We start from the raw sequence: 25,394 nt of genomic DNA on the forward strand, positions 1-25,394 counted from the left end.
CAGATTGCGGACCGTCTTTTGAGTTGTTGGAAGTATTTCTGCCTCCTTTGCCGACCATGCCGGGCACCAAAGATGATGAGCCTCATGTCGACACCATCGAGGGATCGGCTACAAAGGTCACTGCGCAGGAAGATCAAGCATACGGAACCGTGCAGCTACTCCAAGGCGGTTCAGTTGTCTTGATTCCCACTCCTAGTCCTGACCCCAAAGGTAAGGCTACCGAACCTCCTATCTTGCCTAAGGGCCAGTGCTGCGGAGGTAGACATGTCTAATGCTGACTGCGAGAGATAGACCCTCTCAACCTTCCAACATGGCACAAGTACCTCATTATCTTTGTCGTCGGCTCATACTCCGCCATCGCCGTCCTCGTTACATCCGGTCTCGGCGCCGTGTTCCCCTCCGTATTGAAGGAGTATCCCCCCGAAGATGCCACGCGTGCCACGGATCTTCTCACATACCCAACGCTGTTCATGGGGATAGGAAACCTCTTCTCCATGCCGCTCTGCGTGACCATCGGAAGGCGACCCGTGTTTCTCATGTCACTGGTTCTGCTGGTCTTGTCAGGTCTATGGTGCGCCTTCTCCACGTCCTTGAGTAGCCATATTGCCGGTCGCAACTTTTACAGCATCGCCGCTGGTCAAAGTGAGGCACTCGCTCCCTTCATAATTGAAGAGATCCACTTCCTTCACGAAAGGAGCGCCAAGCTTTCTTGGTTCATTGGTGTTCAAACTGCGGGGACGGCGGCGATGTTCGTTGCGACAGCTTACATCGTCCCTTCAGTGGGACTCAAGTGGTGGTACTTAATCATCACATTCATCAACGCCGTTATCCTTGTCCTGGCTTTCTTCTTTGCTGTAGAAACAAAGTACGATCGGCCAGTTGATGCCGACAGTAAGTTCCGCCCGTGCCTTGGTGGCCCCAGTCAACTGGTGCGTGCTTAGACTAATACGACATCGCTATAGGGGGCGCTGTCCATCTGAAGTTAGACGACGAAGGCAATGTCAACAAAAACGGCGACAACGAGATGATCATCCAAGTCCTGACACGACAAAACCATGTTCTGCAACCCGAAGTCTTTGGACCCCGAACCTGGCGCCATAATCTGAGAGTCTTCCACTTCAAGCCCGAGTGGAAACAGACAGTCATCTTCTACAAGGAGACGATGCAATCACTCTTGTTACCAAACATCGTCTGGATGTTATTACTCAACGGCGCCTTCTTGGGCATCTATGTGTACCAAGCCTCAACTTTTGCGACCATTCTGATGGCACCTCCGTACACATTCAAATACGACTGGCTGGGATATGTCCAGCTGGTTCAAGTCCTCGACTGCGTCGTCCTGGTACCTCTTCTAGGCTACGGATCTGATATGCTGGTACGGGCCATGAGTAGTTGGAAGAGCGGAACCTTCCAGGTAAGCAACCTCTACAAGTTCTCCGGTGTGTATGTCGAGCCGATGCTGACTTGTCTTCGCAGCCTGAGTACAGACTCATCATCCTGAGTGTCCCCATCCTATCAGCCATCATCTCCTGCGTCTTCTTCGGACAGGCGGGCGCACACCCTGACCGCTGGCACTGGATGACCATCGTGGCCCCTTACAACCTTGGGTACTTTGCCTTCCTGGGAGCGAACCTCGTCGGCATCACCTACGCCATTGACAGCTTTCCAAGCAAGGCCGGGCCGCTTCTCTTGGTCCTATGTGCAGGACGCGGCTTCATCTCGTTTGGTCTGAGCTACTCCACCGTTCCGTTGATCAATCTGATTGGATATCAGGGCGCCATGAACATCTTCGCCATCATTGCTGGTGTTTTGGGTGTCATTACTGTTCCTGTGTATCTCTTCGGGTCGCGCATCAGGATGTGGGCTACGAAGAAGATTTGGCCAGAGATTGCCTCTGAGTGACGAAACGAGAGTACTTCGTAAATTTGTTTAGGGCTATCCGAGATGTATAGTGAATGATCTTTCGTTTGATTAGGAAGGTAATCTGTGTCCCAAGTACCGTGTCTCAGGCGTACTTGAATTGAATGTGAGATCTGGATTTGATAATCCTTTGGCTACTTACCTTCAGTGAATGGTACCTCAAATCACATCCTAATCAAAGTCGTTCTTGATAGAAACCGTGCCATTTATCTTTTTGTATAAGAAACTTGCAAATAGAATCAGATTTGGCGAGAACTCAAGAGGTATGTATGTCATGACTTTATCCAGCATTCGATGGAATTTGGTGTTTTCAAGGAATCTCCTGGGTACGGTTCTCGATGTGGCCACAGACATTTCTCGCCTACAAAAGAGCGGGAGTTCCAATAAAGTGCTTTTGCATGTACGAAAGATCGCATTATGAGTTTTCTCATCAACCCGTGGTAAAAGCACATAGAAAAGTAATCCTTCTAGAAGCATGGTAAAAGAGTATCCAAACTTCATTGAAACTAAACGATGACAGTTTCCTCAAAACACTAAAGATAAACAATTTGATGGCTCAGCCAAAACAAAATCCTCCACGGAAACCTGCGCAATCCTCACCAAACCCATTCTTACTCTCCCAAAGCATCAATAGGAACCCCCTGGATATACGGAATACCCGTCAACTTGAACCCCCTCTCCGAAAGCTTCGGCACACTCCTCGGCTTGCCCGTATTATACGGACACGGCTCCCCATCCCTCAACACCGGAATGCCGCCAACGTGCATCGCATTAGGCCAGTGCGTCGTGCTCTTCAACTCCTCAAACGCGCCCTTCTTCCTCACCAAGTCCTCCTGCGTGGCCTCGGCGACCGGCATGTAACAGGTATACACGCAGAACCGCGGCGACGTGCCCTCCGGGCTGAGATTGTAATGCGGCGTCCGGCTGTCCCACAACAGCAGGTCTCCAGGCTCCGCGTTGACCTTGATCCACTCGCATCCGCGGTCCTTGAGCCACTGCATTCCCTTGTCGGTGAACCCATACCACTCCTTCGTCCACGCCCAAATCTTATCCTCCTCGCCGCGGAACGCCTCGTGGAACTCCTCGGAGAGCAGGTGCGCGCCCTTGCAGACAATCAGCCCGCCGTCGCGGTCTCCATTGGGGAGGAGGTTCACGAGGCCCTGGAGGCAGCGGAAGCCGGGCTTCTCCGGGTCCTGGTCCTGGTGCGGCCAGGGGTTGTTGGGTTTGACGTCGGGCCGGTTGGGGAAGGCCATGTTGACGGCGTCAAAGGAGACGATGAGGTCCGGGGTGTCGTAAACTTTTTCAAAGGCGTCGACGAGGCCTGGTTCTTGGCGGACGGCCCAGGTGAAGGACTCGTGAGCGACGCCGTAGCCTAGGCACATTCCCTTTTCGGTGATGATGGGGAGGTTGGATTCTTTGACGGTGGAGGGGTCGTTGCGGTTGAAGCCGAGACCGCCGGCGCTGTTGAGTTGTTAGGGTGCTGATTCGTTTGAACGATTCTGGGGTGTGAAGGAATAGGCCACTTACAAGTTCTCGAGATAAGACATCATCTCCTCGCCGTAGGCGTCTGCTCTTTCGCGGGGAATAGCGCCCTTGACTACGACGTAGCCGTCGCGGAGCAGATCATCGCGGAAGTCTCCAAAGACTGCACCTTCTTGAGAGAAGAGTCTGTTAGGGCCCGCCGGCTGAGGCTTCAAGGGAGCCGTGTCTGATGCATTTTTGATAATCTTCTTCCCCTCTGGGACCGGGATGGTCGCCAAAGGCTTTGCGGAGTCGGTTGCGATGACCATGATGAAGGAGTCAGATGAGGGAAAACTTTCTGTTGAATAAGGTAGGTGTGAGATCCAATGCCCCAGTAAAGCTTGATTGTTTCTAGATATTACTCGTGCCTATGGAACGGAATGAATCGTTGTGTTTATAGGCAATATACACATTTGATGATCCCAAGTGTTCGACCGAACAAGACACTTCCTGCCCACCGAGCCGTAAGCTCATAGACTAACTAGTACCTTGAGCTCGGGCAGATGCGACAACTCTACAGTACGTTCCGCTATCCTGCCGAAAGCTACTCCTAGCCTCTCGGAATAGTCTAGCTTGATCCCATCGGTACGGGGCGGAAGAGTGGTGGGGGATATTCACTACACTAGCACAGTACATTCGAGGGGAATGCTTCGGTTCGGCATCGGCTGGTAGTCTAGTTCAGTGTAAGGCGCTCGGTTCGGGAGTTGGCGGGCCTCTTTTCTTCCCGACTTGGACGACACTCCATCCCACCCCACCCCCGTAAGCAGCCGGGACAGCAACTTCTTCCTTTCATTACCGTGGAGGGCCGGGAGAGGAGGGGTTAGACTCAATTGGAATTTGTACAAGCCGAAGTCATGAAGTCTTTGAAGATGGCCTTTGTACAAGTAGACCGTGACTTGCAACTGGAGGTTAACGGTCTCACTGGACAAACTATAGCAAAGCGTTCTCCGACCTAAGAACAAGTTAGCAAGTGAAAAAGGCCCTTGTCACAATGCCGTCTTCAAGGTTCTCCGGTCTCGAAGTGCCCATCGAGCCGTTGAATGCGCCAACAGCCGGTCGTGATGGCTATGACGGCCTCAATCCACACATAGAGACCCTGCCCGCTGGCTGGAAACATCCCCATCCAGACGCGCGCCCATTGCCCTCCGCCATCCTACTAGAGCACGACGTTGCCATCAAAGTCAGAGACGGAACGACGCTCTACGCAGACGTACTGCGCCCGCCAAACACCACAGAGAAAGTGCCTGCGCTAATATGCTGGTCCCCCTTTGGCAAGAAGTTCAATGGTCTCACGTCATTGGGCTACATGACGCCATGGAACCTTGGCATCCCGGCTGGCACGCTCTCCGGCCTGGAAAAGTTCGAGGCGCCTGACCCGGCGGACTGGGTTCCCCGCGGCTATGCCATCGTCAACATCGACACGCGCGGTGCCTTTGACAGCGGCGACGAGAACACACCAATGGTCATCATGGGCGGCCAAGAAGCCGAAGACGGGTATGATGCCATCGAAGCCGTGGCGGCGATGTCCTGGTGTAGCGGCAGCGTCGGACTCGCAGGAAACTCGCACCTCGCCATCGCGCAGTGGTTCATCGCGGCGCTGCGACCGCCGAGCTTGAAGGCCATTGCGCCGTGGGAAGGGTGCGGAGACTTGTACCGCGAGCAGTTTGCGCGGGGAGGCGTGTACGCTGGCGACTTGTTTGACGAGCTCATCATTAAGCACATGCTGAAAGGCCGCGGCGGGATCGAAAGCTTCCGCGAGATGTACGCGCAGCATCCGCTTGCTAATGCCTGGTGGAACGACAAGAGGCCGGACATGAAGCGGATTAATGTGCCAACGTATATCACGGGCACGTGGACGAACACAATGCATGGTATGGGTGCAATCCGGGCCTGGTTGGAGGTGCAGTCGAAGGAGAAGTGGTTGAGATGGCATCCGTGGCAGGAGTGGTTTGACCTTTGGGGGAACGCGCAGGCCAAGGATGAGTTGTTTGCGTTCTTTGACCGGTACCTCAAGGGCGTCGATAACGGATGGGACAAGACGCCCAAGGTGAGAATGTCTCTGCTGCGGTTTGGCGAGAAAACTCCCCAGGCGATTGAGAATATCGTTGAGGAGGATTTTCCGCCTGCGCGAACGCAGTACAAGGAGTTCTTCCTCGGCACGGGAGAGACGCTCATCTCTACTACTGCGCCAGAGACGAAGACGACGGTCAGCTACGATTCCGAGTCTGGCGGGAACGTCAGCTTTACTCATACCTTTACCGAAACTACCAACATCATGGGCCTTCCCAAAGCAGTGCTGTACATGTCTTGCCCAGATCACGACGACATGGACGTGTACGTTATGATCCAGAAGCTCGACAAAGATGGGAAGCAAATGAAGAACCTCAACATTCCATGGAAGGGCATACCCGTGAACTCGTTCCAGGAATTCAAGCCTGAGCAAGAGACGGAAGTCGTGCTGTACAAGGGCCCCGTGGGCATCCTCCGGGCTTCTCATCGAGCCATTGATGAGAACAGGAGCATGCACCCACACTGGCCGTTCCACCCGCACGAGAAGGAGGAGAAGATCACGCCTGGCGAGGTTGTCAGGCTGGACATTGGGATTTGGGCGCTCGGGGTTGAATACGAGGCCGGCGAGAGTCTGCGGGTTGTCGTTAGCGGACAAAGCTTTGCCGTGAGTAATTTCGGGAAGAACCATACTCTGAATAAGGGTCGGCATAGCCTACACTTGGGAGGAGACCAGGCAAGCCATATTGTTCTTCCTTTTGTGTAGTTAATATCAAACGGGTTCGCTGAGATGTATACCTCAATGGGCCTTCATTTCCAGTATATGGTACACGCCCGAACGTCGTACGTTCTGCCCAGTGACTCGCCTTCGTGACCAGGCTCTCATGAGAATTCAGACCGAGCAGGTCATGACTTTTCCTACGTGCACGGAAGAGTCAAATCTGGCGTCCACAGGGGTCACAGCCCAAGCAGCTTGCAAAGCCGATTCGACGCATTCGGGTTATCTCTTCGCTGAGAATGACGGTATCCTTGACAGGTGATTGTTTGCTCGTATGCCAGAAGGTGCGAACGAGTGGGTCACACGGGACTGCGCAGGAGATCAGACTCGGCCTCTGTCGACATGGTCACACAGCCATTTGCCACAGGTAGCAAGATATCCTCTTTCTGCAACGTTGATGTCGGATGTTTGAGTCGACAGTAGCACCTCTGGAGCACACACGTTAAGCTGCAAGATTGGAGGGGCATTTGGCGTCGCGTTCGTGTTCGCCGTGTACCCTTGCAATCAGTGAGCTGTCCGGGGTCAGTGGCAACAGGGATATTGAATCCTCTGTTGGTTGCAGTGCTTCAGGTTGAGTGCTTCTTTGACCGGATTTAGGGAAACCTCCACCTCCTCTTGAAGACTTGACGTTGTGAGGTGTGACTGTGATTGAGAACATGATGGCACAGCTAAAGTAAGCGAGTGACACCGGTAGTAGGGAAACGTGAGAAGTGGAAGACAGCACTACCCAAGCGATTCAAATGCGGACTTGTAGACCGCCGAGCTGACCGCCTGAGGTTTCATCGGCCGCTGCGCAAGCGTACACGCCGGCTCTGCGTCGGGCATGCGCAACGGGGCGCGGCGGGCGTGTCCTCTGTCACATCGCGGGCCGCACTCCAGACGCCGGTTCGCAATTTGAGTTCGAGCAACGGCTGTACCGGTTCGTTTCCTGTGTTGCGTGTCACATGAGGATCTTCGAGTCATGGAGAGGCATGGAAGGGAGAACTCAATCTGCTGGTTCCCTCCCATCGATCGGGCTTGCATGATGTGGACACTGGACAGAACGGTCTCGATAGAGGCGAACGAAGGCGACAAACCAAGGGCAAGAGAAGACAACCAGGCCAGGCGCGCGCACAGTCTTGGGGCCGAGGCTGGTGGGGCAGCGGAACGTTAACCAGATTCCGGGAACGCTATTTTGGTGTTTTGGGTGCGTTGGTGTGGGCGGGGGACCTTGGGCTTCGGGGACGGTGGCCGGAGGCGTTTGTTAGATGCGTGGAACCAGCCGGGGCAGGCCGTAGGATGCGTAGTTTGGCGGGGATATCCGTAGAGGTCGCAGATTGGGCCACGTTGGTGGCGAGATGATGTTGGAGTTGGGTTGGCTTGTAGTGGGTGAAATCTGCAACGCGGAGTCCCAATCCATGGATACTTTGTGGACGGTCGTCATAAGTGACGGAGAAACACTGAAGAGCCATAGTGGGTGACGCTCGTCAAGATGATCGGGGGTCGTTTGATGAACCTGGCACGATGTGTATCCGTACGAAAGTCTGCAAGGAGTTCGGTAGAGGAGCTACTGCAAACTTGGATGCGGCAGAAGCAGACGGCGCAGAGTCAAAAGCCGACGGCTCTGGACGAAGGAAGCAGTCGCATCGAAATGGGCGCAGGTGGAGTGGTTCACGGCTCGGTGTCGTGGCGCTACTCAATCGGCCTTGGACGAGATGAGAGGGCTGTCAATATCAGGTACCAATGTGACCTGCCGTTGTGTCTATCGATGGGCAGCCGCAGGACTTGTTGCGCTTTGACGGTGATAGTAAGGGAAGCGACTGCGACCAAGACCCTTGAACCGCCATCGGTTCTTTTCTTCCTCTTGATGAGAGATGAGACTCGGTACGGACGTAGCAGTCGGCGGCCGGATATCCGTATTTCGTACAACATTGCCTCGGTATCTGCCAGGGACTGTCAGCTGTTGTCTTAAACACCAGCCTCCTTCTTGCGGGCAAGGCTTGCTCTCGGAGAGACAACGACATTTTGCCTGCGGCTTTCTCAAATCAACCCCTCTTTCGTTGCTCCCTTTTGCGAGCGAGTGCAATGGATCATGGCGCGCCCCTTGAAGATGCTCTTGAACGGCAGAGTCAGCCTGCAGCCGGGGAACTGGGGAAGACCTTGCTTCCATCACGTTGGAATCGACTCTTATTGGGCGTGAAGGAGGAAGATGCAGAGGAGGGAGCAGAAGCAGCAGGGATGGCAGCTCGGAGCAATTGGACGGCGTGCAGGGGACCCACCAGAGAGACGTACCCCTGCATAACGCGTGCACAAACCCAAGTGAGCAGGGCTTCTTACATAATCACACACACACACACACACACACACAGCTCACAAGTGCTGACTTATGCAAGGGGAGCTCGGATCATTTGTAGTGGCTGTTAGCGCCGGCGCCATTGAGAAGAAAAAAACGAGACAGAAAAAAAGAGAATTGATCGATGAAAAAAATGCCCGAGCTACGAGCTTTTTCATATTAGTCGGCATTTCCACATTGCGCATACGCTTCTTCACCGCAAAGGAATGCAAGATTGACAATGTATAAGCAGAGGTCATAGCGATTACCGACCTGAGGGACAGAAGGATCTGACAGCTGCGCGAGCTGAGCCTGAGCGAGACTTGGGTGGTCAGATAAACATTAGATGAGAATGAGATGATAGCAGCGCCAACAATATCACCAACACGACATATTCGTCTCGTGACTTCATTGCTGCCCAAACAGCTTCCCAGAACCTGGGAGTCAAATTCACTCATGTCACTGAGTCTGCTGGAGATGTCGATCAACGGCAAACTCTCTACGGAGAACTGCGTGCTCGTGCTTTTCACTTTCTTAGCTAACACACTTTGTGAGTAGTTCCTCACGCAACTTGCCGCTAGAGCTGAGACTAGCGACTGACGGGTGCCGGTCGTCGGCACTAACAGCGGCGACCTCTGCGCCAGGCAATCTCCCTTGTCCGATGCTATTCCTGTTCCTGTCCTTGCAGGCCTGGAAGCTTGCGCGGGCGGCGCGCCAATTCTGAAGGTTTGGTGAAGATCCGACCAGGACCGAAGAAGAGAGCGAGGGACAATCAGGCACCAAGCGATCAGAGTGAGGCGCGCCGCGCAACCGCTTAGCTGGCCGAGTCGATTGAATATTCTCGGACACTGAGAAATGGGTTGGCTCGCACGCTTGGAAGAGACGCGCTGACGGATGGGAAAAAGCAAGAATATTTGTTTGCCTGCAGCGAACATCTGTGCCCATTGCATTAGTTTTTGCTCGTCTTTTCTCTACTTGACTGGTCTGAATTGATGGTCTGATGTCTTTCTCTTGAAGCATTGGACCGCGGAAGAGGCGCATCTTCTCTCACCTGTGCGTGCGCTTGCTCAGTTGAGGTTATCACATCATTGTAACTCACTCACATCTCACCTTCATCCTGAGACTCATTCTCACTCTCACTCTCATACGGCCCTACCAATCCAGCCATCTCGCCTGATATTCCCCATTTGTTCCTCGTTGCCTCCAAGTTTCAACCACCTTCATCACCAACACTTACGAATACATCACCAAACAATCAACTTGCATCACCGCGTCTTCCAACGGCATTCGCCCGACCTTTCCCCCACCGCGATCCTTGCACATACCTATTGGTCTTTGGCTCGGCTGCGCATCTCCTCCCTCTGTCCAACCATCGCGTCTGGCCCATCACATCCCACCTCATCCCACTCTTCTCACCTGCAAGGGTCTGCGGTCTCCCACATCTTGTCACTCGCTTTGCTGCCCATTGGCGAATAATTCAACCTTGGAATTGCTGCCTTTTGGCTCCCCGCGTGCCTGCAGTTGGTCTTGTCACATCCATACAGTTCCACACCCTTAACCCCCCTGCAGCTACCCTCGTCACTTTTGTTCCGTTGCATCAGACGCCCTTCCCCTTCCTTCTCCTGCGTGTGCGTATTCCCGTCACCCAAGGTCCCCTTTGCGCCGCCAGCCGTGTGTGTCTCTTTCTTCTTCCGACTCGCGGCCGATCATTTGCAGTAGAGAGAGAGGGCGCAGAAAGAAATGTGCTACCTGCTCCGTCATCCTCGCCATTCTTCATTTCCACTCATACGAACTGCCATCGCCAGATTCTCTGTGCGAGGGTCACCAAAACTACTATCACCACTATCATCAGTCATCTCGACCAAGAAACGAACCCCGTCGTCATCTTTGCATCGCTAAACTTCATTGGCCAACTGAACACCCCCGAGATAGCCCTGTCGATCGGTCGCTATCTGCTCCCTGGACCTCTCAAGGGTCTCTTTTCGGAGCGAGGTACTCTAGGTGTCTAGCTGCTTTTCCACCATTATCGACCAGGCCGCCTATCGTTTCTTAGACGCCGCCAACATCGTTGTCCATCGCAACACCAGCATTGCTCACGAACACGACATTGACGGTGGCAATCGACTAAAGACCATTCCATCTAGTTGCCGACAATCATCAACATCATCTTAACCACCATCGACATTCACTACTTCAGCTCAGCTCCAGATACCCAGTATTCCTTTCTTTGCCCTGCGTTCCCAGCCTCTGTCGCCAGCTTGTCTGGGTTCCTGCGACTAGGACCCTCCGTTTGTCCCACCAAGCACCACGCAATCGAGACATTCCAGTATCGCTGCCTCTCGTCAATTGAGACATTCCTGCGGCATCGCGATACCTAGACATTTGCCCTGCGGCGGTACAACGCCTGCGACACGGCCCAACCTCCAACGCTGGACCCAACTGCCGATCCGACGTTGTGGGAGAGAAAAGACCCGACTCGAGAGTTCGCCCGCTTGCCCTGCCTGTCCACGTTTCCATCGGTTCATGGCGAGCCATCCGACGTAACGCAAACCTCCTGTCTAGACAGCCTGTCGGTTCTCCCTCTCAGTACCTACTCCGTATCACCCAGGGAGAAAGAGTATTGCACGGCACTTCCACCACATGCCGCCATCAGCAGTCGCGTAGGCCCAAAGCTGCGGAAACCAGGTCTCGGCCTGTTCTCTTGCAATAGCAGCTCTCTTATACCTTCAAAGCGCATCCACAGCCACGACTCGACGGCTTTGCTACCACTGCAGTTTTCCTCTCGCTGCCGCGCCGTGCCCAGGCATTCCTCTCCTGATTATTCAATTACCAAGGACGTCGATTGCCCTTCCCGTACTCGTCCCCCCTTCAGCTGCGTTAGCTCGACGCAACTGCCATTCGCGCTTCTGCACCTCGAACAGGCATCATCCTGATCCTCGACGTCTTGCTGTCGCCCAATTCGGTCACTCACCACTCCAATCCGACTGCCGGCGTGATCCTTTGGGCCAAAGAGCCGTCTGATAATACGAATTTCTAGGTCGACTTGCATATGAGCGATTGTTCTCGTGCAATCGGATCAAGCACAAGACGCCGTAGTTTCTTTTCCCTAGCCACGATGGACAGTCTTGCGCGGACTCAATCGCGCGACCGCGAGAGGTCACTACCCTCTCCGGTCTACCCACGTCCAACTTCGAGATCAAGTACAAGTACCAGTGCGACCCGACGGACCCCTCGAAGCGCAAACAGTTCGACTTCACAGTTTGTTACCTCGCCGAGACAACCCAGTGCTCATCCTGCCCACAAGTTCCATCATAGCTCTTGCACCCCGTCGATGGTGACCTCTCGGCCCGGATCTGCTGTGTCAAGAGACCGAGTCTCTGACTCTGGAAGGCAGAGCGCCGCATCCACCTATCTCCAGGACAAACTCCAGAGGAGAAGAGAGGAGGCCGACAGGTTGGCCGCAGTACGCTCAACGCAAGACATGGCCGCCTCCGTAGAATTACCATCACGACATGCGCAAAGCTCACCCGTGAAAGGCGAATCCGTTGATGGACGTCGGCCAAGATCAAGTGGAGGCAATGGAGAGTCTACAAAGAGTAAAGGCATGGGCGCCAAGGAGATGGAGGCAGTGAGTAGCCCTGGATCACATCTTCGTACACTACACTCGCTGATAGCTGCCTCGACAGACTGTTTCCACCTTGCACAAGCAAAACTTTGACCTGAAGCTCGAGCTTTTTCACCGCCGCGAACGACAAAATGCGCTCGAAGAGCGTGTCGACGCCCTCGAGTCCGAGAAAGCACAGATAGACGATGTGAACGACAAGCTACTCGACGAGTTGGAGAAGCGAGACAAGGCTGTGCAGGAGGCGGTCCAGATGATAGTGACTCTTGAGGCGCAGGTCGAGACGCTATTAAAGGAGCGGGAAATGGTCCGAATGGTCGACGCAGCCGGGTTCCTACCTCATGACGACCTCGAATCTCGCCTCAGAAGCCCCACACCCAAGCCTAGAATAGCGGACCTGGCACGACTTGAAGATGATGCTAAGACGCTCAACCGCATGCCGAGTTTCCTATCGGACTATACCGAAAATACCGAGAACCTACGAAAAGTCTACCTCAGCTCGCGCGGTAGTCTACTCAGCTTACCGAGGCTCAACACGGAGGCAGTGGATGAGACGGATCCGCGTCGTGGTAATGGCATGACGAGCCCGAGTCTCAGCGTCCTCAGTGAAAGTTCCTTTGTAAGTGTGTATGGCGAGAAAGATGATCAGGATCGAACAATTGTGGCCGATGCAGACGAGCCACATTCTATGGATGGTGCTTTACCACACACTGCGCCACCTCGAAAGGCTTCGTACGGAAGCGACCAGTCTAGGATACAAAGACCACCGACCACCATGTCCACACGATCCAGTCGCCCAAGTAGGTCCAGTTCAACGAGTCGGGCTCCTGGCCCAGGCCAGTTCCAGTCGCTCCACGACATCATCGACCACACTTCGCCCCTCCAAAAGCTAGCGAGGCTCGATCGTACCTATCTGGATAGTCTGCCCGCCCAAGACTCTTCCCCGATAGCAGGAAGAGGGCAGTCCCAGAAGCAGATTAAGGACGCGAAGCGTGAAGCATTGCGGAGAGTGACAACAGATGCGCCAGCTTCACACCCCGGTGAAGGCCTTCCTCCGACACCCGACACCATTTCCACATCAACGCTTCGAAGATTCAAGACGTCAAATGATACGCTCTCGAAGCAACGAGCTGTGTCGGATCATCATAGCTATCGGTCAGTGTCAAGGGGAACGTCCAAGGATGACGAGGGGGATCACGGCGGAGGTGCACCGGTATTTCAACATCCCCCATCCTCTGCATTCACTGGACCCGAAGAGCCAGCCAGTGCCCATTACTTCGACTCCCGACCGCCTTTGATCCCTCGCCCCAGGTCGGCAGATGAAACGACGATATCGAATCATAGAGAACTCGACTGGGACTCTGATGGAGATTCGATGCACTCCCTCGACTCTAGCCTCGACATTTGGCTACAGCAAGGCAAGGACCCAAAGTACATTGCACAGCAGCGGAGTGAGTCTCCGGACCTATTCAGTTTTCCTCCGTCCGGCGGATGGAACACAGCTGGCATGTTCGGTTCTTCTGGTGGTGCATTTGAGGTCCCAGGTCTCCCTCCGCCGCAACGTAATGCGGCCGAGGATGCCCTCTTCCAAGACGGGGTCCAGCCCCTGCCTCCGCCGAATAGGAGGTCGAGTTTGGGTGCTAAAACAGGCCAGACCTCCTCAAAGAACATGCCCATTAACGGCAAACTTCGCAAGTCACCTTCTCGAAGCGGATCTAGGCGCAACAGCGTTGATGCGCAAATGATCCAGCTGGCAGAGGCAGTGGCCAATAGCCCGCAGCATGATTCAAAAACTGGTACTCGTTCCAAGGACAGTAGCCACTACCCCCCTTCCTCGACTGCCGCGCCCCGTGGGCATCGGCTGAATTTCTTCAGACGGTCCATCGGAGGTAGCACCGCTCCGAGTCCCGTCCAACATGCGTCACCAGTAGCTGAACCGCCCGCACCAACTGTGACCCAAGCCCCGATGGGAGTCCCATCATGGGTGCAGCGAAATCACCCGGGCGAGGAAGATAGGGCCAGCGCGACACCGCCTCCCATTTTGCGAAACCCTCGTCCGGCTCGTTCTGGCAGCTTTGACGAGGGTGCGCCTGTGTATGATCACGGCCCTGCAGCCCCGACAACACCTATGGCAAACCACGCTCCGAACACGCCGAACGCAAATGGAACGCCTGCCTCCACAGAAACTAAGCCCACGAGCAACTCTGCGAGTGGTGGCGCACCCTTGCACAAGCGGAAATGGTTACCTGGCTTTGGTCGAGCGAGCAGTCTACGGAACCGTGCTGGCTGAGGAATCTGGCAGTCATCAAGCCAATCGCCGCCAGGAACTGGTGAGGACACGAGCAGAGCCGGCGGTCCAGGAGATCTGCCAATAACGGGAATCTGGCCCAATGTAGCATATTTGGCCCCTTCGATGGGCTTGTTGTAATACCTTTGCCTCATGCGTCCCCAAAGTGTGGTACGCTAATGACGCGTTGTACGATGAGGACGAACCAAGCAGGCCATGATCTGGAATCTCAGTTGAAACCCGCCGAGAGTTTTGGAATTCGGGAACGGGTGGGACGGCGTTGAATAGCTACGAGCGGAAAAGCACGGCACTGCACTTCAGTCTATGGAAGACTGTGCTTTCAGGGTATCGATTCATCAAAATAGAACTTGAATTATCCTTTTCTTGAAGAAGTATGTCTGCGCCTATCTTGTGACTCTGAATGATATCACCCTATCTCCTAGTTACTGTCACCGCCTCGTCCACCGCAGGCGTACATCCTTGGGACGGTTCATCTGTAATGTCAGCCTAGGCTGGCTGTCCTGCGTCAAGTCCAGTAATCTCTGTCTAGCCTGTGCTGCTGCTACCTCTGTTGTTGTCGTTGATTGGGTGGTACTGTCATCATCGTCTTCGGGGACTGGCTCGACGGTGCATTTGTGGAAGAGCGTTGCGAGGACTGTGACGAACTCGACTTGGGCCATTTTCTGGCCTGGGCATGTGCGGGGCCCGGAGGACCAGGGGAGGAATGTGCCGCGGGGGGGTTGGATGTGAGGAGATTGTGATGAGGATGATGATGGTGACGGCTGGGGTGAGGTGAGCCATCGGGTTGGGGTGAAGGATAGGGCGTCGGCGCCCCAGGTTTTGGGGGATGTGTGGAGGGCTACTGTGTTTATGTAGACTGTGCAGGGGGGGAAGGTATAGGATGAGGTGGTTGTGGATGGTGGTGAGGTTGTTGAGGTTGAGGTTGAGGATCGGGGGTTTGTTGATGTTGGGATCTGGCTTGGGAGGGTTTGGGTTGTTATGTTTGAGCGCATTAGATGGGTCAAGGGTGGAAACAGGCGGAGGGTTTCGAACTGGTGCTTTCTATTAGTCTTGATCTTGTAGTTACGTTGTGTATCTCTTCTCGAGTAGAGGGGGATCTAGTTATCTAACAAGGGGAGATGGGATAAGATGGAGGCTGGCTTCACTCAACATGTGTGGGAAGAGATATAGACTGAGCGAGGACGAGCAAGAATGGAAGTTGAAAGACTCACCATGACAGCGAGACATCGCGTCAGTTTGGGAAAAACGACGCTGTAGTCCGGCAGTTCTCGGTTCTCCTGCTCCTGCTCTGGCGAGGACGATGTTGATGATGTGGGAGGGCCCAGAACGACATCGAGCTCGGCTTGGATCCAGGCTTGCCACTCGGGGTGCGCTGCGAGGAGGGTGACGGCGTATGCTAGGGTATTTGCCGTCGTGTCGAAGCCCGCGGCAGTGAAGATGAAGAGGTTGCCTGCGATTTCTTCTTCTGTGAGGTATGATTTGGGGTTGCTGTTGCCGGTGGCGGCAGTAGCGCTCTTTTCGGCGGGAATGGCACGGCTTTTTTCTTGGTCTGAGAGGCGGACGAGCATACTCATAATCGTATCCGTCTTTCCCACCGTCGCTGTGGTCAATATTCCGTCCGAAGGACCATTCAGAGATGGTACCTCTGCTAACCGCTGTCTCTCGCGATCCAGCATGTCCACCGTCAGACTAGGTAGTCGGTGTAAGGCCGCCCCTAGCGTTTGGACTACGTTGGACATGAAAGAAAGCCTGAGGATGCGGATCGGGATGAAGGCGGCGAGGTCGAGGAGTTCTGTGCAGAGGGAGATTGCGTCGACGTAGGACATTGGTGCCGAGGGGTCGCCGGGGAGAGGGGTGATGGCGAAGGGCTTGTTGTCGCCGTAGGCTATCTTTGTGAGCACGTTTATTGCGATTGTGCGGAGGCCCTGGATTGTTGTTGAGGTTGTTGCTGTTGTTGTGGCGAGACTAGGGGTGCTGGTGGAAGGGGATGAGAGAATGTCGTTGACGAAGGATTCTGCTTGTTTGGCGGTTGCTTTGTAGACTTCTGGGCTGATGCGTTCGTTCAAGACGGGGGCTACGACGCGTCTTTGGCGGGACCAGGATTCGCCGTTGGACTGGAAGATGAAAGGATTGTTATCAGCATGAGCATCTTCTCTCAATCTTGATGAAGAGGGATGAACGCCACATAACCAGACTTGCTCATCCATGAGGCTTTTCAAACTGAGATTTGAACTCCAGGCTAGGTTGTGGAAAGGCAGTCAACGTACAGTCAAGATATTAGAACCCAGGAAGCCCATGACCTTGCACACGATATCCGGCTGGACAAACTCTCGCCGTCCGTTCAAGATGGCGTGCGCCATGGCCGGGTCAGCGCATATGAGCTGGTTGAGGCCCGTGGTGACGAGCATGAAGGCCGGACCGACGCGGTCGTGGACGGCGGACTTGTCGCGAAACTCCCAGCCTACGATAGTGAGTTCTACGGTGGCGAAGAAGGTTGGCGGGAGAAGTCGTTTGAGGAGAGGGCGAAAGGGGACGGAGAGGACGACGTGGATGAGCTTGAGGTGTGTCAGATGAGAATAGGTCGGTTGAGATGTCGTGGAAGCTTACGTTTTCTGGGTCATATGGGCATATTATGATTGGCAAGCCTACGGTGAGAGCTGATCTGTAGTTTGTGTAGAGAGTCCATATTTGAGAAGCGATCCAGAGGAGCGGGAGGGCGATGAGCCCAGTGAGGATTGGTCCCATTGCGGCGGTGTCGTGAGACGGACTTGACGATGTTTTTTGTGAGTTTTGAGTGAAGAATGTGAGTGAGAATGAGATTTGGCCCTGATGCTGACAATCGAGATGAGATGAATGGATGAGGGGCAAGGGGCTAGTCCCATCACGTGTAAGGTACGCTACGATATGCACGATCCTTCAGACGCAATCCTTCAGGCACAAGAGAGATTGGACGATAACCTGCGAAACGGTGACACAACGTAAGCTGGATTTGACATGGTTTAGCTTGATAGCAGCTTCCACGTTTCAAGACGGACCGAATTCCACTAGAAAAGCCTTAGTAAACCTCAATGTTACTGCGTTTGAAGGGAAGGTGAGACAAAAAGCGACGGTGAATCGTTGGACTGCTGAGATTTCGAGGCCGCCTTGAGTGAGATGGAAGTTTCGAAGCGATAATTGGAAACTGATAATGCTCAAGTGGATGGCTCTGAGGGTCTCGAACTCGTCAAAATACTCAAGCGCTGATGCTCCGTCCTAAGGTCGATATGAATAATCCATCCTAAACGCGTTTAACTTGACCCGATCGGTACCGGGTTCGGATTCGCCTTTAACCTTCGGCACGGTGAACGCAAATTGCCCCGACTCACCCCACTCCGGCACGGGATTTATGGGGCGCGACGGGGGGATTGGCACCGTGAGGAACAGCGCAGGCCCGTTGGCCTGAGAAGGCATTCGAATTCATCTTGGAGCGATTAAGTACGAGAAGGGCAAAGTCGCGAGACTGATCGCCTTCATTCGATTTACTTCCGGCTGTTGGACATGGCTGGTGGGCTCATGGCTCAGTGAGCTAGTCTTTTTTGGCGTTGAGTAAGCAGGAAAAAGGAAAACCCATCTGTGTTGTGGCTTTCTCGCACATTCAGCCTCAGATCAACCAACCACTTCCTCAGGTGTTCGATTTGACCGCTTCAACTGACCTGTCCCAGTCCTCCATCTTGTGCGAGAGGTCGTATAGGGGGGATTCTCACTGATTGACGAACTTTCCAACGCCCAAAGCACTGCGCAGCGCAGGGTGGTCGATTCCTCACTCATTCTCCAGCGACCGCCGGAGAGGTTAGACGCGCTTCGCTTCAACTCTTCGCGAACAGTATCTGAGCATACAAGACCACCGCAGAAACAACTCTCTTCAATGACCGCCCGGCACAAAAGCCCGAAAGCTACGGACGGGCCACTCTCCGGTTACCCATTTGCTCTGATTCCAGCCGCATCGTACAGCGCGCTGGCACAGCTCTATCACCTCGTACGGCTTTGTATAGGCGATCAATGTCGGCTCGCGCGTCTCCTGTCACACTCGCGACAATCGGGCCTTGCACCAGCAGCTGGAGCACTAGTTGACGGCGGGTACGCGCGTAGCTTCGCGGTCGTGGTGTTTGCTGTGCTGGTGAACCACGTGAGGAGGATGCTCGCGCCCGCGCTAGGCGTGGGCGCGTTTGGGGGTCCCATCGCGACTCTGAAACTCGCTGTGGGCAGTCCAGCGCTTTTTCTCAAGGAGGAGATCGAGGTTGGCTTCTTCGGAAGGGTGTTCACTCGCCAAGGAGCATCGAAGCTTCTTGGAGATGTGATTGGGACAGTCATCCTTCAGCGTGTCTTGATCGGCTCTGCGTCGGAACTGAACTCGATCAATAGAGACACCAATTTCAGGCCAGATAATCAAAGAAGAAGCAGGAGCGGGATCGGTTTAGATGGTGTTCGAACTAGGGCGCTCGAAAAGCGGAAGACTGCCGCGCTTGTCTTCGATCTGGTCTGGATTCTGGGATGTGCCGAGTATCTCCACGCCAGAGTGGCACATGTCGTGGCCGTCGGCATCGCGTACTTCAAGCTCTTGCGGGGCGGACTGCTACATAAACAGGCTCTACGTGAAGTGGTGCTCCCCTTCACGTCGCCGAATCCTTCTTCGCTCATCGATAGTATTGGGGAGACTCTTAACGTCGTGGGCTTTCATCTCGAGCTGGTATGCTTCATCGCCTGGGGCCTCTACCCCTTACTTAGACTCGCCACAGGCTCTACGCTCAGGATGGATCCGAGGAAGAGCAGTCCTGAACTAGCGATGTTGATTGCTGCTTGGGCTTGGGGAACTGGGTACGTGACGAGGTACTCGAATAAGTACTACATTGGTCTGGAGATGAGCGGACTCTTGCTCGTGATGTGGTGGGTTTCTGCCATCGGCGTACTTCTTGGCTGTCACTTTTTCTTTTCCAAGATTAGATCTTTACAGACTTATTAGAGATATAACAGCTTAAAAGTACATAATGTAGACATTGTCACAAATGTTCCAAAAACATTGAGCTGAATTCGAAGCTTCATGGGGAAGCGAAAGTGGCTACATTGTTCCTCTTGGTACGATGCGTCGATAGGAATATTCAATATGAATTATTATGGACTCAATAGATGACTTTTGCCACCACAGGATTGGCGCATTGTCGCCATGTTACGTTCCTGACGTAGCTCGTTACTTTCTGCTTTCCTTTGTGGACTACCTTAGCAGCCGACTTTTGGGTTGATTTTCCTTTACTCCTATCCAACGCCATCACATAACCCTTGACCATCGACAGCCACTCGTACACCAAAATTAAGAGATTGGTAAGGGCCAACACTAGATGTCGACGGAAATCCCATCATCATTTTCACCCGAGATTCCTTATTTATAGCGCCTCATACACTTGATCCAATCCTCCCTTAACTTCGTTCCGTCGTATGCTTGAAGTCTCTCTGTACTCGAATGGCGTGAAGGGGAATTTCGTCCTCGCTCTTGTCATCTCTCTCCTTGACGGGATAACTCGAGACTGAGTACCCAAATCCAGTGGTGTCTGGTCTCAGCTTTGAGTCCTCCAAAGGTGGTGTAGGCTGACGACTAGTGCCCTCGGATCCGTTGTCGTCTGGCAACCGATAAAAGGCATCTTCGCCGGCGCCGTGCTTGGTCGTCGAGAGATTGCGGGCGATTTGTGAGCCGCCATTGGTCGTGTGGGGATCCTGCGAGGACATGCCGTTGCTGAAGTTGGACTTGTTTTTGCTGGAGCCGAAGCCCAATGCCGTCGTGCTGCGGAACATGCCGCCCATGCTGCCCTTGAAACCGCAGGCTCGAACGATGCGCTGCACGGCGGGACGGATAGTAGGTAGGCAGGCGGAGACAATGCCAGCGGACATTTCGATGGCGGTCCAGCCGACTGTTGGGGCGAGAGTGTAGCTCGGGTCGGTGCCACTGTAGGTGAAGAGGACGCTCGTTCGGTATGCCGAGGTGAAGACAACGCTGTGATACGCGTGAGCAAGACCGAGTGATTGTGGTTCTTACGGCAGAAGGCACTTACAAGAAACCGAGACCAAAGGCGAAGGTCAAGGCAATCTTCTCAGCCTTTTGCAGTTGCAGCTTCCACACCTGAGGAAGAGGCAGCAACAAGATGAGAAGATCGGTGAAGATAGTCGAGGCTGCGTTGGCGATCCAGGTTGCAACTTGGTTGATGCATCTGCCCGGGATGTCGGGATACCACAGCTTCTCGACAGGGACGCAAATAAAGATGAAGAGGAAGGTGATGCAAATGACCCAGGCGAAGACAAAGGAGATGACGAACCACGTCATCTTCTTGAAGAATGGGATGTGGAAGATGCGGTAGTACATCAACATCAAGCTGAGCTTGGTCCAGCCCAGATTCCAGGCGTAAAGAATCTCTGCGACGACGAGATACTTGGCCATCAACACGATATTGTCGACGCCGACCTTGTCTGCGTGGAGGCCCATGCCCACCGAGTGCATCGCGAAGATGAAGCCAACAACAACAAGGTTCCATAACTACTACACAGTCAGCTTCTAGTCATATCTGGAGAGTCATGCCTCTGATTCGAAGCATGACGTTGGTGGGAAACGCACCATCGACCAGACAATCAAGTAATCATCCCACCACAGCTTCTGACCCTTCGTTTGACGACTGATCAGGCGGAGAATAACGGCGAGTACTGCGAGGACCGTCACCGAAACCACAACTTCGACGGTCCATGGCTGAATGTTCTGAGGGTCGTATCCAGGAAGCCCGGGCAACGGTGACGGACCTGAGTCGGTCGACATGTTTTCGTGAGTAAAGCGCCTTTCACCTCACTGCGGCGATGTGTTGAGTAATTCTACAGATGCCGCGGGGAAGAGACAACCAAATTCTCGGGAATCGGGGTTGGGAGGGTCCAGCCTGATAGCTGCGAACAAAAGAAAGAAGGAGGGTCTGGTCAACTACCAAGGGAAGGGGACGGGTCAACGCGCATTCATCAATCTCTCTTCACTCCGAACGGAATCGCTTCGCAAGAGGACTCCATAAACAGAAGCAGGGCAACTGGATCACTTTATTCTGCCCAGGCACCGACTAAAAGGATGGGCAGAATCCTTCTGCAAGAAACTGCCGTCCTATAGCCCTGGCCCCTGAAAACAACGTGAAGCCTGCTAAGAGACGAGCCCCTGGACAACGTGGGAATGACGAAAAGCTAGGAAAACTGGGGAGGAAAGAACGTGTGTTCTTGGTTAAACACATGCGAGGATGGTGAACACTATGCGAGGGTCTGATGGAACTCTCCGTTCGGCCGCCATTGCTTCATTCCTAAAACGGCGGCCAAGAAGAGGGCCGCATATATGTCAAACGAGATATGCAACCAAAAAGGGAACTCGATCATCCACAGGAGAGGCGAGCGAGTGGGTGGACTGACAGGAAAGGATATCTGATAGACCTGCAAGGTTCACAAAAGAGGTAAATTCTTCGATGCCACGAGGGATGTCAGGCAGGCCCCTGGTCTATCTCCTGTCTATGTATGCATGTTGCTGTATTATTTCGTACTTCAGTCGCTGCCATTGCTCGCCGCAATGTTGATCGCCTCGTTTCCCAAGCGAGAAAGGAAGAGAAAGTCCACAATAAGTGAGTGTTTTTCCACGCTTTGTGGACCGAGGTTGCTAGCGGCCAAAGGATGACAGGCCTCTGCAGGTCGAACGACGTTCAGAATTTCGGCGTTGTTCTCCACTAAATTATGCGATGCCCTGGGGCAAAGTGACATGGCTGGATGGGGATCATCCCGGATTGCTTCGCCCGGTGCTGGGATCCGACTTAGAGGTGCCTCAAATAGGCATCGGCTAGCACCCTTCCCTTCGGCTCTTCAAGTCTCCAAGGGCCACTAAGACGTTTTTGCTGGCGTTGCCCATTGCCCAGAGTTGGATTCCCCTGGTCGGCCCGGGGCTCTCGTTGTCGGGAGATTTTATGACGGCTGGGCCTTTCATTATGTGGTCGTTCTTACACATTGAATTCCGCATCCGGGCTTTGGCCGGCTTTGCCTTGAAGCTTGGAGCTTTTGCGAGAGCCAGGAACAACAGACTTTCCAACAAGGGCTCGCTTCCACCCCCTAGTCGACGCCTCGGCAGCCGCATGCGTCGCAGATGAAATGCATGGCGTGTGGGATTGGGGGCGGCAGAAGGGGATCGAAGGAATGCCTCGCGTCAAACGATCGGCCCCGGCCGCTTGAAGAATTCCCCTGAAGAATTCCCGAATTCATCGCATCAGAGCCAGACATGTTGTGCGTTTAAAGCCTGACCAACCCGTCCCCGTCCACTTTGCTCACAGACATTTTCGGCCTCCCACCCGCCTTATGTCTATGAAATACCGAACGGATAGAAGCAACACTAGAGGAAGGATGTACCCGTCCCTCCCGACAGTTCGTTTCTCTTAGACGGGCGGGAAAGGGAATTGACTTTTGACTTTCAACGGTCCTGTCTCTTCCAAAACGACGGCGCCTTTATCAACCCTGACGCCACGAACCCGAAAATGGTATGAGATGAACCTCTCACCACCGTAACCGCAACGCCATTCACAGCCGGCCCCGCTGCCGATGAGTGAACCCCCTTTCTAGCGGTAGGATGACCGAGCAAGAATGGCACCTCAGGTAGAGTCGTTCTCGGGTTCTTCGGTCGTCCGTCACTATAGCGCCAGCGAGGACGCTAGCTGGGGAGAACGTGGCCACCGCCAGACTAAAGCTGGCTGCTCATTTCGCCCCTCAAAAAGCAATACCCGAGTCATGTCCCGTCCCTGTTGCCGATGTCTGTGCTTCGGCGATAGCACGAGTGACGAAAGGATATTCCTGGAAGACATCCAAGCGCAACGCGTGGTCGCTGATCACAACAAGCTCCTCTCTGGAGTCTGTTCCACTTGTCAAAAGAAGGATGTTGTCGGATACCGTTGAGTGTCTCCTCCAAGGGACCAGGACTGGCGAATAATGAAGACTTGGTGACTTGTTCAAACTGGAGTCGTCCACAACCGTTTTTTCTGCCATCTCCACCTCACCGAAACAGGGACAGGCCTCACCGTGAGGCGACTCGTTTGGGAAAACCAGTCCGTGGTCTACTGCGACAAATGTTACGTTCAATTGGGCTCCCGAGGCTTCTCGGCGGAGCCGGCCGTTTGAGATACACCGCCGCCTCTGAAGTTTACCCAATGCAACCCGCAACTGGCGCCACGAGGGGTAGGATCTCCAGAACCCCTCATGAGTTGCTTAGTACATGTAGAAATCTGCATCTCTTTCAAACCTACTACTAAACCTAACTTTTGTCCAAGCCACCTTTCTCTGACCTCCCGGAACCGAACCAAACTCAAAGCAGCTCGTCATATACTCGCAGACAGCAGAGCAACAGGGCAGAAACGAACTACACACACAAATCACATCATGGCAGCCACAACCACCATCCAAGTCCCCCACCTCGGCGGCATCACGGCCGGCTACCGTCTGTCCGAGGACAAGGTCGACCCCGCCAAGCCCACCGTCGTCCTCATTAACTCCATGTGCACAACCGTCTCCCTCTACAATGACCAGTTCAACAGCAAGACACTGACGGACGCCGTCAACCTGCTGGCCATCGAGCCGCTCGGCCATGGCTCCACCAGCTGTCCCGTAGAGCACTTCACCTACTGGGACACTGCCATCATGGCCCTGCAGGTCATGGACAAGCTCAACGTTCAAAAGGCTTTTGCTCTTGGCACGAGTCAAGGTGGATGGATGGTCACCCGTATGGCCATTTTGGCCCCTGAAAGGGTACGTTACGATGCCACGTGACATTCAATGGCCCCGTTACACTGTCAATTTGTTTCCCAGGGATCGCGATCTCTTTTGAGAAAGAGGATCGTTGTTTCCTTATGGGATTGAGTTTTCTGGACTGTGCTGAACTCCATCGAATCTAGATTCTGGGTCTCTTGCCCTTGGGCACGTCCATGGACTACGAGTCAGCCGACTCCCGTGTCAAGGGCTGCTGGGACCCCAAGGCCCAGCTCCTGGCCTTTTACGACGGCTGGTCCAGTGCCACCCCGACGCCGGACTTCGTCGTTGACGATATCTGGTGCGGCATGGTTGGCAGCCTGGGCTTCTCAGGCACCGTCCCGCCCGAGACCCTTGAGTTCTGGACAAAGACCCTTAAGTCTGTCTACAAGGGTGACGAGGGCCGCAAGAAGCTCAAGATGGCCCTGGGTAACCTTCTGTCGAGAGACGGCCTGCTTTTGAGACTGAGAGACGTCAAGTGCCCCGTCTACTGGCTCCAGGTATGTGATGTTACTACGGTCGAACGACTGGACTATCTTTGAGCGCCTCGCTGACCAAATCTTAGGGAACCGCCGACCCTGTTTTCGGTGTCAACATCCCCGGTGAGCAGATCAAGCTCTTCACTTCCGCCCCGGAGGCGACGGTGACGTTGGTTGAGGGCGGTGGCCACTACTTGAACGCCACCAGCCCGAAGGAGGTTGAGGAGGCTCTGCTGAAGATGGTCAAGACGTACGCCTAAGTCCGAGTCTTCGTTGTACTTTTTTCGGGATGAACTATGGCGTTATGATCATGAGTCGTGAGCACGATAGGCGAGAAAAGCATGCAATACCAAATGGCCCCCAAGTCGCATGCTGGGCAAGAAGCACGTAACATAAAGTATTCGTAGCAATGGTGGAAAATGAATGGAAATCCCAATGCTTGATCACATCTGGGCTTGGTCCGAGTGTTCCCCGGTCAAAAATCCGTCTGCTCGGGGTCCAGTCCGTATCCCATCTGCCATCCCAAGGAGGAAACGCAATGACCTGTCAACATTCCCGAGCGCCCAGTCGTCAGTCAGGGGGATGTTCACGTCGATCTAGCGATCCGAGCGTCACCTATTGAAGAGCCA

The 25,394-nt window shown here is 54.1% G+C and overlaps 7 protein-coding genes across 7 annotated transcripts; 4 read left to right on the forward strand and 3 right to left on the reverse strand.

The window, feature by feature from the left end:
• Window positions 1-56: 56 nt before the first annotated feature.
• HER10_EVM0001018 (major facilitator superfamily transporter) lies at window positions 57-1,902 on the forward strand (the record flags this gene model as incomplete). Its single annotated transcript, XM_035470782.1, has 4 exons — window positions 57-210; window positions 292-891; window positions 963-1,414; window positions 1,477-1,902. The coding sequence occupies 4 exons, from the start codon at window positions 57-59 to the stop codon at window positions 1,900-1,902; spliced, it is 1,632 nt and encodes a 543-aa protein (XP_035328830.1).
• Window positions 1,903-2,531: 629 nt separating this feature from the next.
• HER10_EVM0010324 (phytanoyl- dioxygenase) lies at window positions 2,532-3,710 on the reverse strand (the record flags this gene model as incomplete). The annotated part of the gene is made up of 3 exons (XM_035479787.1): window positions 2,532-3,217; window positions 3,254-3,381; window positions 3,448-3,710. The coding sequence occupies 3 exons, from the start codon at window positions 3,708-3,710 to the stop codon at window positions 2,532-2,534; spliced, it is 1,077 nt and encodes a 358-aa protein (XP_035329966.1).
• A 722-nt stretch (window positions 3,711-4,432) lies between these two features.
• On the forward strand, window positions 4,433-6,214 carry HER10_EVM0004506 (X-Pro dipeptidyl-peptidase C-terminal non-catalytic domain-containing protein; the record flags this gene model as incomplete). Its single annotated transcript, XM_035474148.1, has 1 exon — window positions 4,433-6,214. The coding sequence occupies one exon, from the start codon at window positions 4,433-4,435 to the stop codon at window positions 6,212-6,214; it is 1,782 nt and encodes a 593-aa protein (XP_035329222.1).
• Window positions 6,215-9,690: 3,476 nt separating this feature from the next.
• On the forward strand, window positions 9,691-14,790 carry HER10_EVM0006883 (uncharacterized protein). The gene is made up of 2 exons (XM_035476456.1): window positions 9,691-12,165; window positions 12,224-14,790. The coding sequence occupies exons 1-2, from the start codon at window positions 11,587-11,589 to the stop codon at window positions 14,447-14,449; spliced, it is 2,805 nt and encodes a 934-aa protein (XP_035329543.1). The 5' UTR covers window positions 9,691-11,586; the 3' UTR covers window positions 14,450-14,790.
• A 32-nt stretch (window positions 14,791-14,822) lies between these two features.
• On the reverse strand, window positions 14,823-17,531 carry HER10_EVM0007964 (uncharacterized protein). The gene is made up of 4 exons (XM_035477502.1): window positions 17,075-17,531; window positions 16,735-17,022; window positions 15,679-16,581; window positions 14,823-15,498 (listed from the first exon to the last, which is right to left on the reverse strand). The coding sequence occupies exons 1-4, from the start codon at window positions 17,210-17,212 to the stop codon at window positions 14,896-14,898; spliced, it is 1,932 nt and encodes a 643-aa protein (XP_035329674.1). The 5' UTR covers window positions 17,213-17,531; the 3' UTR covers window positions 14,823-14,895.
• Window positions 17,532-19,589: 2,058 nt separating this feature from the next.
• Window positions 19,590-22,401, reverse strand: HER10_EVM0002314 (uncharacterized protein). Its single transcript, XM_035472031.1, has 3 exons — window positions 21,105-22,401; window positions 20,548-21,026; window positions 19,590-20,489 (listed from the first exon to the last, which is right to left on the reverse strand). Exons 1-3 carry the CDS (start codon window positions 21,297-21,299, stop codon window positions 19,919-19,921), a joined length of 1,245 nt encoding a protein of 414 aa, XP_035328970.1. The 5' UTR covers window positions 21,300-22,401; the 3' UTR covers window positions 19,590-19,918.
• Window positions 22,402-22,807: 406 nt separating this feature from the next.
• Window positions 22,808-25,181, forward strand: HER10_EVM0001320 (uncharacterized protein). The gene is made up of 3 exons (XM_035482853.1): window positions 22,808-24,286; window positions 24,433-24,786; window positions 24,852-25,181. Exons 1-3 carry the CDS (start codon window positions 23,741-23,743, stop codon window positions 25,023-25,025), a joined length of 1,074 nt encoding a protein of 357 aa, XP_035328860.1. The 5' UTR covers window positions 22,808-23,740; the 3' UTR covers window positions 25,026-25,181.
• The last annotated feature ends 213 nt before the right edge of the window (window positions 25,182-25,394 follow it).

The sequence above is a fragment of the Colletotrichum scovillei genome (genome assembly GCF_011075155.1).
Source record: "Colletotrichum scovillei strain TJNH1 chromosome Unknown Contig00009, whole genome shotgun sequence".
Taxonomy (NCBI): domain Eukaryota; kingdom Fungi; phylum Ascomycota; class Sordariomycetes; order Glomerellales; family Glomerellaceae; genus Colletotrichum; species Colletotrichum scovillei.